General features: G+C 44.9%; 1 protein-coding gene across 1 annotated transcript in view; it reads right to left on the bottom strand.

Annotated features, from left to right (window-relative positions):
* The window catches only part of MSH2 (mutS homolog 2), a 287,390-nt gene that overhangs the window by 52,619 nt on the left and 222,066 nt on the right, over positions 1-12,705 (bottom strand). Inside the window, exon 11 of the mRNA XM_082252339.1 lies at positions 11,041-11,138. Coding sequence (XP_082108465.1) covers positions 11,041-11,138 — 98 coding nt within the window. The remainder of the gene's footprint in view (positions 1-11,040; positions 11,139-12,705) is intronic.

Below are 12,705 nucleotides of genomic sequence, written 5' to 3'. Positions count from 1 at the left end.
GGTGTCCTCTGCTACCCACTGACATAACGATCATGATATGTTGTTGCCAAAATCATTTCTAGCATGCAAGTGTGAATGAGTAATAAGTATGATTGACAGAGCAACAACACTCCTCATTAGAACGCTCTACACACTGTCTGATCCCCCACCCACCACACACATTTGAACGTGCGCAAAATACATTAATGAATTAAAACACCAAACTATTCATACTCATTATGATTGTTCTGAAGGTCTAGTAGAGCGGCACTCTTGGGAGACGGAGCCCCAGGTCTACATTGACATCATAATACACAGCTGGGAGGAGATCATTAGTAAAAAGAACTCACAACTCAATCATTCAGCCAGTCTTCAGCAGAGAAAACACAAACAGATATGCGGCAATTTCTGGCGTGGATTAAGAAATCGGGACACAAAGCTAGTGGTAATTTAACCCAATTTAACACCTGCTGTAATTGCTATCATTACTTAACCACTTTACCACCGGAGGATTTTGCTGTCTTACGTCTGGGCCACTTTTTGCGATTCGGCACTGCGTGACTTTAACTGACATTTGCACAGTCATGCAACGCCGTACCCAAACGAAATTTACGTCCTTTTTTCCCCCACAAACAGAGCTTTTTTTTGGTGGTATTTAATCACCTCTGCGATTTTTACTTTTTGCGCTATAAACAAAAAAAAGAGCGACAATTTTGAAAAAATAACAATATTTTTCACATTTTTTTATATGAAATTCCCCCCCAAAAAAATGTAAAAATCAATTTTTTTATCATTTTAGGCCAATTTGTTTTCTGCTACATATTTTTGGTAAAAAAAATTGCAATAAGCGTATTGTGATTGGTTTGCGCAAAAGTTATTGCGTTTACTAACTAAGGGAAAGATTTCTGTCATTTTTGGTGTTTTTTTTTTTTTTTTTTTTTAATGAGTAATGGCGGCGATCTGCGATTTTTTTTGCAGAACTGCGACATTGCGGCGGACAGATCGGACCCTTGACTGACATCTGACACTTTTGGGGTTACCAGTGACATTACTGCAGTAATCAGTGCTATAAATATGCACTGTTACTGTAAAAATGACACTGGCAGTGAAGGGGTTCATTTTTATTGGAGAGGGAGGGGTTAATGTATGCCTGGTGCTTACTGACGTGTGTGGGGGGAGGTGACTGAGTGACACAGGGACAGATCGGATGTTCAGCTATGCCGAACACTGCAATCTGTCCCTGCCTGTCACTTAGGAGATCCGCCCGCTTTGCTTACACAAGCGGGCGGATTTCCACACTCGATTCCCCGACGATCGGGGAAGAGCGGCGGTGATCGCCGCCGCTTCTCCCCTGGCCCGACTCCCGCTGTGAGTGAATACAGTGGGAGCGAGGCTCCGGCGGCGCACGCGAGCCCCCGAGAGAGGGGAATGACCTACGTCGCCAGACGAGAACGAACCACTTTGCCGCAGTAGCAGCTCAGTGAGCAGCGGTAAAGTGGTTAAACACAGGAAAATGTACCCACACCGCTGAGTTAAAGCAAAAATGAACCTAAAAAAAAATAAAACCAGCTGACAGGTAGGGTTTTTATGAAAGAAGAGACACTATTGGTCCCTTCTGACATAACTGGCTCTCTCTGCCAATCAGCAGTAACGTACATTGAGCCACGAAGGAGCACCTCAGAGTACATTCACGGAGCGCTCTGCCGCGGTGCGACTCCCATGCACATGTGTGAGTGATGTAATTGCATCCCTGCTATTAAAGTGTAACAGTCCGAACCCAGAAGGAAGACAGAGAGAAGATGGAAGCGCCCCTGAACAGTAGAAACGCAAACAGCATAGCAGCACTGGAAAGCATTGTTTTTACAGGCAAGTCTCCCATAATGTGCTAGTATGCTGTGCATACTAGCATATTATGTCTAACCGCTTCTGGGGGCCCATAAAAAATAAAAATAAAAAAAGTGTAGTTAAAGGGTAACTCCACTTTCCTGAAAGAAAATAGCAAATAAAAAAGAAATCTAGCATATACAACTGCGGCACAAGTCATACTGTAATAGAAAGTTGTTAAAAATGTCTTTCCTTTTTAATCTGTAGCTCTGTAATAGCTCTGTAATTTTCTGTAAAATATAATGCAATATGGCATCCTGATGCAAGTCCCCCTCAGGGAGTGAGGGAGACTGGCAATCAGCAGCATGTTATACCTAAATGAGTGCAACAGGTAACGCCTCCCAAAAACATAATTTTCTGCTTGTTTGATTGGCTCACTGATTTTCCCAGAAGTCTGCACTAAGATACAAGTCAGATATCAGGCATCCCCTGCACCAAAAATTTCATTTTTGGTGAGATACTCCCAATAGGAAATTGCGTTTTAAGGGATGCAGGCCCAGCAGCTTTCCTCATTAGAGCCCTGCGGGTGAAGCAGCTAATTGAGAATTATGAAACCACTCCCATTAGATTCACTTATGACACAGATCGATACACAGGGATTTCTGTAGAATACCAAAAGGTCGGAATCTGCACCAAAGTTTGTTAAAATCCTTGTAATGTACAGAGATCACCCAGAGGGAAATGTCTCCCCCCCCCCCATTAAAATACTTATGACTTTTTTTTTTTTTTAATGAAACTTTTCTTTTTTCATTATACCCCATTTCTGTGCTTCTCTATACAATGCAGACATATCATGGCTAGTGGGAGGGGAAACATCACAGCACACTGCCTCAGTAGTCTCAAAAGCCCTTAGCCCTGATGCAAGTCCCCCTTGGAGTGAGGGGTAATGACAATCAGCAGCCTATGTTACACCTAAATGAGTTTGCAAAATTTGAAATATGCCTTTAACCACTTGCCGACTGCCAACAGTAATATTCCTGCGGCAGTGCGGCTCCCCTGGGTCCAGCGACGTAGACCTACGTCACTGGACTCCTAGTAATTCCGGCGGCGAGCGCTCCCGCTGTCGGGCCGAGGGAGGAGAGGCGGTGGTTGCCACCTCCCTTCCCCGATCGTCGGGGAAACTGTGAGAAGGCTTCTCAGTATCAGATAGGAAGAGATCAAAGGATTCAGCATAGCTGAACCTGCGATCTCTGTCTCTGTCATAGAACCCCCTCCCCCCACACACACGTCAGTAAGCATGAGGCATACATTTAACCCATTGATCACCAACAGTGTTAACCCCTTCCCTGCCAGTGTCATTATTACAGTAACAGTGTATATTTTTAGCACTGATTACTGTAGTAATGTCACTGGTCCCCCCAAAAGTGTCAAAAATGTCAGTTAGGGGTCCAATCTGTCCGACGCAATGTCCCAGTCCCGCAGAAAATCGCAGATCGCCGCCATTACTTGTAAAAAAAAAAAAAAAAAACACAATAAAAATGACATAAATCTTCCCCGTAGTTAGTAATCCAATCAAAATACGCTTATTGCAGTTTTTTTTTTACCAAAAACATGTAGCAGAAATTGGCCTAAAATGTTAAGAAAATTTAGATTTTTAAATTTTTTGGGGGGGAATGTCATAGGAGAATTTGAAAAATTGGTTTTTTTTTTTTTTTTTTTCAAAATTGTCGCTCTTTTTTTGTTTATAGCTCAAAAATTGAAAAAAAAAAAAAAAAAAAATCGCACAGGTGATGAAATACCACCAAAAAAAAAAATCTATTTATGGGGTAAAAAAAGGACGTAAATTTCGTTTGGGTACAGCGTCACACGACCGCGCAATTGTCCGTTAAAATAAGGCAGTGCCGAATCGCAAAATAGGGCCTGGTCAGAAAGGGGGCAAATCCTTCCGGGGCTGAAGTGGTTAAAAGGATAAGTTCAGCTTTGGAACATTTTACATGTTCCCCCCCATATTAAGGGTGGAACCTTACAACATGTTTCAGCCCCTGCCTCCGTCGACAGCGTGGCCCACGCAGCCGTGTCATTCATTCTCAAAGTTCTGTGAATTAATAAATTACAAGTAACGTAGTCCATTGATTCCTCCTGCCATTCAGTAACGGTCTGCCTGTATCAGAGGTATGGGCAGACAATGTATTGACAGTCTGCAGGATTCAGGCATTGCACCCATGATCTGCTGATCACAGGTGCAATGCCTTACAGGCTGAAGAGTGAAAAAAAAAATTACACATTTCTCTACATGCAAAAAAGATGTGCGTTTATTTTTGTGTAAAAGAAGAACACAGCCTTTAAGGCTTGCTAACTCTTTAAATCGACCTATCAAAGATTTTTCTAAATCACGGTATGCAGATCTCTCTTTTAAAAACCCTGTCGGATGTCTGGTAAATCTGGTACACATTATAAAAGCAGAAAAAAGACAAGAAATAAATAAATGTGCACATGCTAACGCAGACTGAGGGGTACAATAAGTTTAATTACAGAAAAATCACCCCTGTGAACATAAACTGTGCACTTTACAATGGAAGAAATACTAGAAGAGAATTCCTATCACGAATTCAGCATTTACTTTTCTTAGCACACAATTATATGTGAATCATAAAAGCAGAACCGCCAAAACCCTTTTTTTTTTTTTATTTTAGTTTTAGATAAAGTAGATCTGTCAGGTTTCGCTCTATGTTCCCATTGGGGAGATTTGCACTCACTTCCTGTCATGTCTTTGGAACACCTCTGACAGTTGGCACTAGACAAGAGTATTATAAGACCATGGGCAAATGTAAAAACTCCAAATATGATGCAGTCTGCCATAAGCATTAACTGGACAGTTTTTGTATCAGAGACCCTGTTTTAACAGGTTACTTTGCTTTTCTATCCTGCTAGTAGACCTGTCCTTTCTCCACTTCCTTCAATAGGGTGACAACACTGTCTGTTCTGCAATAAAATCACACAGCAATGCTGTCACCCTGTGGGTATAGTCAGGGCCGCTGATTGGGGGGGACCACCAGCCCTCTTGTAGGGGGGCCCACACAGAGAGGGGGATTAGTGATGGACAACAAATACAGAAATATTCCTCCAGCACCTGAATCTGATCTGTCCCTCTCCCTGCTATCAGCTTTTATCTTCTGAGAAAGAGACAGTTGTCCCTCGCTAACCCCCCTCCCTGTGTGGGCCCCCCTCCCAGCACTGGCTCTAATGTTATCTCTGCTCAGGAGTTTATTTGTAACTTTGTTTCTCTCCCTCTGTCTCTCTGATCACTGAGCTCCAACTGCCAAGCCTGTATATTTTTTTTTATCTCATCTTCATTTTTAGTTATTAACATAGATGTTTTTTTTTAGATTTAGCAGGAATTATGGAGTTATGTTATATTTGTGTCTGCTAATAGTGATTTTGTAATTTTAGCTAAATATATCTTTAATATTTTCTTGGGGGGGCCCTGTCAGGTAGTCTGTATGGGGCCCTGCGATTTCTAACAGCAGCCCTGGGTATAGTAATCATAAACAGACAGGTAGTTTTTACCACTTCTGGACCAAGCCCATTTCGGAAACCCCTAAACATTATATATTATTTTTAGCAAAGACTCTGGAAAATGAAATGGCGGTTGTTGCAATATTTTTTGTCATCCGGTATTTGTGCAGCAGTCTTTCAAACGCCTTTTTTCTTTTTTTTTTTGGGAAAAAATACATTTCACTGCATTTAAAAAAAAAAAATTAAACCGTAAAGTTAGCCCATTTTTTTGTATATTGTGAAAGATGATGTCACGCCGCATAGATAGATACTTAACATGTTACAATTTAGAATTGCGCACACCTGTGGAATGGTGACAAACTACGGTACATAAAAATCTCCATAGGCAATGCTTTAAAAAATTTTAACGGTTACCAGTTTAGAGCTACAGAGTAGCTCTTTTTTTAAAATTATTTCTCTCGCTCTGGCGATCGCGACGATACCCTGACGTGTGGTTTGAACAGCGCTTTCATTTGCGGGCGTGATCTACGTATGCGTTTTCTTTTGTGCGCAAGCTCACAGCGAAGGGGGCGCTTTAAAAAAAAATGTTCCCCTATTTTATTGAATTTTTTAATTTTAGCACAGTTTCAAAAAAAAAAAATCTGATCACTTCTATTGCGGTCACAAGCAATGTAAACATCCCTTGTGACCGTAATAGGCAGTGACAGGTACTCTTTATGGAGGGATCAGGGAGTCTAAAAGATCCTAAACCCCTTCACTGCACTTCAATGTATTCAAAATGCCGAAATCTGCATTTTTGAATACTGACAAGTTTTTTTTTTAATCAACGGCCTTAGCCAAGTAACCCGGCCGTGACATCATCACACCGCTTTCCGGTTACTACACCTGATCAAAGCCGAATTCGGACGTGCCGGATGGTTGCTCGAGTCTCCCAGTGGGACGGGAGACCCATGCAGAGCCACGGAAGGCGGCGGTAGAGGGGGCGTCTCCTCCCACTCGCTGGGATAACGGCTGAGTGGCTCCCGAGCCGCATCGGCTATTATCACCTGAAATCCAACCGCCGGCTCAAAAAAATGGTACCGAGATGATGATGCCTCCAGCTGCAGGCATCGTCCCGGTACAACCACTTCTCTGAGCCGACGTAGGGCTATTTTGATTCGCGGGAAGTGGTTAATTAAACTTTATAAAGGCAAATTACCCAGTTTAGGACAGTGGGCATGCTACAAACCCCAAAAAAATAACCTAATTGAAAAACATGCAGTTGAGAGCCAGGGACAGAAGCTCAGTGTTATGTTCATGTTCTCTTTTAGTGGTTTTCCCTCACTGGCTGGTTAGGATATCCCTCATTCTAGGCTCACGCTGCCATGGAACAGATCCTCCCTGGCTCGCCCACTCTGTCAGGTTCCATGGAAGTGCTAACGTAGAATGAGGGACATTCCAACCGGCCAGTGAGGAAAAACCACTAAAAGAGAGCATGAACATACACTAAAGGGCTGTGGAGCTACACTACAGATTGCAGTTTGAAGCATCTTGTACCATCATCCTGGTCATATATATCTATTATAATCCTGAGGAACTGGAGGTATCATGAGGATCAGATGTAATCACCTGGGTCTCAGCACCAAATGCTACGATACGGTTTGCAGGCCTATCTGACTAGAGACTGAATAGAGTCCATAGATTCTGGTAAGAATCCATCTAACCACTGGTGATGGCCCACGTGGTGAATATAGAAGCTTTCTGACACTCATTACGCAGTGGTGGATGTCACTTTTGATTGGGACTGTTGCTTTCATCTATGCACATTTTTAACTGCCTTATAATTTATATACACTGAACAAAATTATAAACCCAACACTTTTGTTTTTTCCCTCCCATTTTTCATGAGCTGAACTCAAAGATCTAAGACTTTTTCTATGTGCACAAAAGGCCTATTTCTCTCAAATATTGTTCACAAATCTGGTTAAATTTGTGTTAGTGAGCACTTCTCCTTTCCTGAGATAATTCATCCACCTCAGGATGCTGATTAGACAGCATGCTTAATGCACAGGGGTGCCTTGGGCTGGCCACAATAAAGGCCACACTAAAATGTGCAGTTTTACTCTATTGGGGGGGGGGGTCCGAAAACCAGTCAGTATCTGGTGTGACCAACATTTGCCTCACGCAGTGCAACACCTCTCCTTGGCATAGAGTTGATCAGGTTGTTGATTGTGGCCTGTGGAATGTTTGTCCACTCCTCTTCAATGGCTGTGCGAAATTTCTGGACATTGGCAGAACCTGGAACACGCTGTCATATACGCCGATCCAGAGTATCTCAAAAATGCTCAATGGGTGACATGTCCGGTGAGTATGTTGGCCATGCAAGAACGGGGATGTTTTCAGCTTCCATGAATTGTGTACAGATCCTTGCAACATGGGGCCATGCAGTATCATGCTGCAACATGAGGTGATGGACGTGGATGAATGGCACAAAAAATGGGCCTCAGGATCTCGTAACAGTATCTGTGTGCATTCAAAATGCCATCAATAAAATGCACCTGTGTTCGTTGTCCATAACATAACCCCACCGCCACCATGGGCTACTTGATCCACAATGCTGACATCAGCAAACCGCTCACCCACACAACGTCATACACGCTGTCTGCCATCTGTCCTGTACAGTGAAAACCACGATTCATCCATGAAGAGAACACCTCTCCAAAGTGCAAGACGCCATTGAATGTGAGCATTTGCCTACTCAAGTCTGTTATGACCATGAACTGTAATCAGGTCGAGACCCCGATGAGGACGACGAGCATGCAGATGAGCTTCCCTGAGACGGTTTCTGACAGTTTGTGCAGAAATTCATTGGTTATGCAAACAGATTGTTGCAGCGGCTGTCCGGATGGCTGGTCTCAGACGATCGTGGAGGTGAAGATGCTGGATGTGGAGGTCCTGGGCTTGTGTGGTTACACGTGGCCTGGGGTTGTGAGACTGGCTGGATGTACTGCCAAATTCTCTGAAACGCCTTTGGAGATGGCTTATGTCAGAGAAATTAACATTCAATTCACTGGCAACAGCTCTGGTGGACATTCCTGCAGTCAGCACGCTAATTGCACGCTCCCTCAAAACTTGCGACATCTGTGGCATTGTGCTGTGTGATAAAACTGCACATTTTAGATTGGCCTTTTATTGTGACCAGTCTAATCATAACAATGCTGTCTAACCAGCATCTTTAGCATTTATAATTTTGTTCAGTGTACTTTGTTCACCTAAGTTTTTCACTCTATGAATGTGGTTTGTATTACTATTAGTACGGTAGAATTGTGTTTATTTTGTTGAGTGCACAGTGTGTCTGTCTCTGCCAGCGGCTTCCTTTGCATATGCCATTTGCGTATGCCAGCGTGTTTTCCATTTTTTATGATTAATGTCTATAATGAAAATATACTGTCAAAACACCTACTTCATATCTGATTACATATTGTTAGTGGGGGGGGGGGGGGGGGGGAATAGGTCCATATGTGGCCAACCTAAACCTAGCCATACACAGATTTCTGCAAGCTGAGCAAAATCAATTTAGCAGATTTCAAGGAAAACTTCTAATGGGGATACCATTTCTAGGGACCCTCGGGACAACCAGGGATTGCTTCACTTTGGAGGGATTTTCTCTCACTTCCTGTTGTGGGTAAGTGAAGGAAAATCTCCCCAGTGAGACTTAGATGACAAAAAATCATGACAGGGGTTATAACCAGTGGTGGGATTCAGCCGGTTCGCACCGGTTCCATAGAACCGGTTGCTAACTTTCTGCAAATTCGCAGAACCGGCTGAATCCCTCTGCGCGTCTGAGGACGCGCAGGACAATTGAATGTCCCGCGCTCGGGCAGACGTGGCGCCACGGCCCGCCCATTCTGTGACAATAGCGAATGAGAATTCGTTATTGTCACATGATCCTCCTCCTGGCCAATCAGGGAGCGGGTCCTCCCGCTTCCTGATTGGCCGAAAGGCAAACACCGTGCCGTTGGACGAGAAGGAGGCTCCGCGGGAGGACTCGGAGACGCGGGGAGCCGACTGCGAGACCGTCCGTGAGGTAAGTGCATGGGTCTCGCGGGGGGGGGGGGGGGGGGAATCGCTGGCACTCTGCAATTGGGGGCAATGTTGTGGCTGGCGCTCTGCAATTGGGGGCAATGTTGTGGCTGGCGCTCTGCAATTGGGGGCAATGTTGTGGCTGGCGCTCTGCAATTGGGGGCAATGTTGTGGCTGGCACTCTGCAATTGGGGGCAATGTTGTGGCTGGCACTCTGCAATTGGGGGCAATGTTGTGGCTGGCACTCTGCAATTGGGGGCAATGTTGTGGCTGGCACTCTGCAATTGGGGGCAATGTTGTGGCTGGCATTATGCAATTGGGGGCAATGTTGTGGCTGGCGCTCTGCAATTGGGGGCAATGTTGTGGCTGGCGCTCTGCAATTGGGGGCAATGTTGTGGCTGGCGCTATGCAATTGGGGGCAATGTTGTGGCTGGCGCTATGCAATTGGGGGCAATGTTGTGGCTGGCACTCTGCAATTGGGGGCAATGTTGTGGCTGGCACTCTGCAATTGGGGGCAATGTTGTGGCTGGCACTCTGCAATTGGGGGCAATGTTGTGGCTGGCACTCTGCAATTGGGGGCAATGTTGTGGCTGGCACTCTGCAATTGGGGGCAATGTTGTGGCTGGCACTCTGCAATTGGGGGCAATGTTGTGGCTGGCACTCTGCAATTGGGGGCAATGCTGTGGCTGGCACTCTGCAATCATTGGGGGCAATGCTGTGGCTGGCACTCTGCAATCATTGGGGGCAATGCTGTGGCTGGCACTCTGCAATCATTGGGGGCAATGCTGTGGCTGGCACTCTGCAATCATTGGGGGCAATGCTGTGGCTGGCACTCTGCAATCATTGGGGGCAATGCTGTGGCTGACACTCTGCAATCATTGGGGGCAATGCTGTGGCTGACACTCTGCAATCATTGGGGGCAATGCTGTGGCTGACACTCTGCAATCACTGGGGGCAATGCTGTGGTCACTGTGCATTGAAAGGGGGGCACGCTGGTCTCTCTGCATTGAAAGGGGGGCACGCTGGTCACTGTGCATTGAAAGGGGGGCACGCAGCGCTGGTCACTGTGCATTGAAAGGGGGGCACGCAGCGCTGGTCACTGTGCATTGAAAGGGGGCACGCTGGTCAATGTGCATTGAAAGGGGGCACGCTGGTCTCTCTGCATTGAAAGGGGGCACGCTGGTCACTGTGCATTGAAAGGGGGAACGCTGGTCACTGTGCATTGAAAAGGGGAACGCTGGTCACTGTGCATTGAAAGGGGGCACGCTGGTCACTGTGCATTGAAAGGGGGAACGCTGGTCACTGTGCATTGAAAGGGGGCACGCTGGTCATTCTGCTGGGAAAGTCGGAACTGGTTACTAAAATTTTTGAATCCCACCACTGGTTATAACCCTCCCCAATTCTATTCAAAATTAAAAAGACAGTTTTGCATTTAGTTCCCCTTTAAGGCTGGACAGCTTCAAGCAGCAAGGTAGAAAACTTCTTCCCAAACTAGAGCTTTTCTGAGACCTTTTCTATTGTCAGTGGATAACTATATTTTCTAGCTATGAGAACGGTCAGACTGACTCCTAAATTTTTAATTAAATCTTGGCCCCAAGGCCTGCTTTCTGTATGTGGTCTCTTCAGCGTATGTGACCTTCACAGCTGCCCTGTACTCACCAGCAGAGATGTTGATGATTTCTTTCACAATGGCGTTCTGAGCCTCTTCATACTCCTCTCTGTACCTCATGTACTCCTCATTATATGAGCTCAGCTTACTGCAAGAAACAAGAATAAACCCCATTACTGCACAGTCTCAGTACTATATATATGTAATTACCAAGGACTGACAGAGTTACCAAAAATGTAAATGGTTTCTAAGGCGATTCAGAAGATAACAGAGGCAATGTGGAAGTACCTTGAAGTGTTAGCAATGCCATCCCAGTAGCAGGTCATTACACTTCGACTACAGGTACACTTTAATGCCCCAAGACAGATTAGTGCTGGTTTGGCAGTGTAACATACACATGCATAAACAGTGGCACAGACCCTAGTGTCCAGAGAGATATGTACAATTACAATTTCTGTTGAATACACACATGCATTGTAAGAGTGCACACCTTTGAATCCATGAGGGGCGAACAACTGCATATGTGGGCATTCATCTGACATTTACAGAGGTTAGCGGCTGTATAGGACAGGACTCAATCATACACATCTTTATTAACATTTAAAATCATTTAAATTATGATCTGTTGAACCAGCTGGATCACAATCTGCGGTGAGTGAGAATGTGTTTGGGGTGCATATAATAAAGATATATATATATATATATATATATATATATATATATATATATATATATATATATATATACATATACACACGCACACATATGGCACTTTTCCACTGCAAGTACCGGCTCGGCTCTACTCGGCCCTGCTTGGCCCGGTTTGCTTTTCCACTGCTGGTACCGCATGGTACGATGTTGGAACGGTTCGGTTCGGTACGGTATGGTTTGCTTTTCCACTAAAGTAGTACTAAAGTTAAGTGGGTGGGATAACAACGGGGGTTGGTGGGATTCTCTGACCAATCAGTGGCTAGTAGTGACTGCATGCAAAGGATTGTGGGATATGGTACCGGGTATGGTACCTCTTGGAACCACAATCAAGGTGGTACTGTTTTTGAGAGCCGTACCGTTCGGTTCCATGCAGTGGAAAAGCGCTGCTGTACCGTACCGTTCCTACACCATACCATGTGGTACCAGCAGTGGAAAAGCACAAAAGCGTGCCGAACCGTTCAGTTCCATGCAGTGGAAAAGCGCCAATACACACATATATATTTATATTATATATGCTTTCTTTAAATCACTAGCATTTCCAAGGCAAGGATCCCAATGGCAGGATCCCAAGCCACATATGTACCGGTCAGCCACTCCTACAATACCATACAAACTTGAGTTCGTATGCAAACTTGGAAAATGTAATGTCCAGTGCACCTAGTTGTTTTGCATGAGATAAATTTGAACTGTGGATGACTAAGGCTGCATTTGGACCTGTTAATAGGTATGACTCCATTCACATGCGAAAACCCCAGCACGGGTGCTCGCCGACTAGCTGGGGGAGGCAGCCCCACTGAAACCAATAAGAAGCTGCTGGCTCTCACAGCTAGTCATAACTGCTTGCATGTGATTGCTGCATGAGCAATCACATGCAAGCGGCCACGATCAGCTACAGGAGCCAACAGCCTCTAACTGTGTTCAATGGGGCTGCCCCCTTTCTAATCACAGAGAGCCCCTTCTGAGGTTCTTGCATGTGAACGGAGTCATACCTATTCGCAGGTCTG

The sequence above is a fragment of the Pelophylax lessonae genome (assembly GCF_965119305.1).
Source record: "Pelophylax lessonae genome assembly, chromosome: 3".
In the NCBI taxonomy this organism is placed as follows: Eukaryota; Metazoa; Chordata; class Amphibia; order Anura; family Ranidae; genus Pelophylax; species Pelophylax lessonae.
Note: the sequence above shows the minus strand (reverse complement) of the source record. Positions and strands in the feature narration are given on the sequence as shown.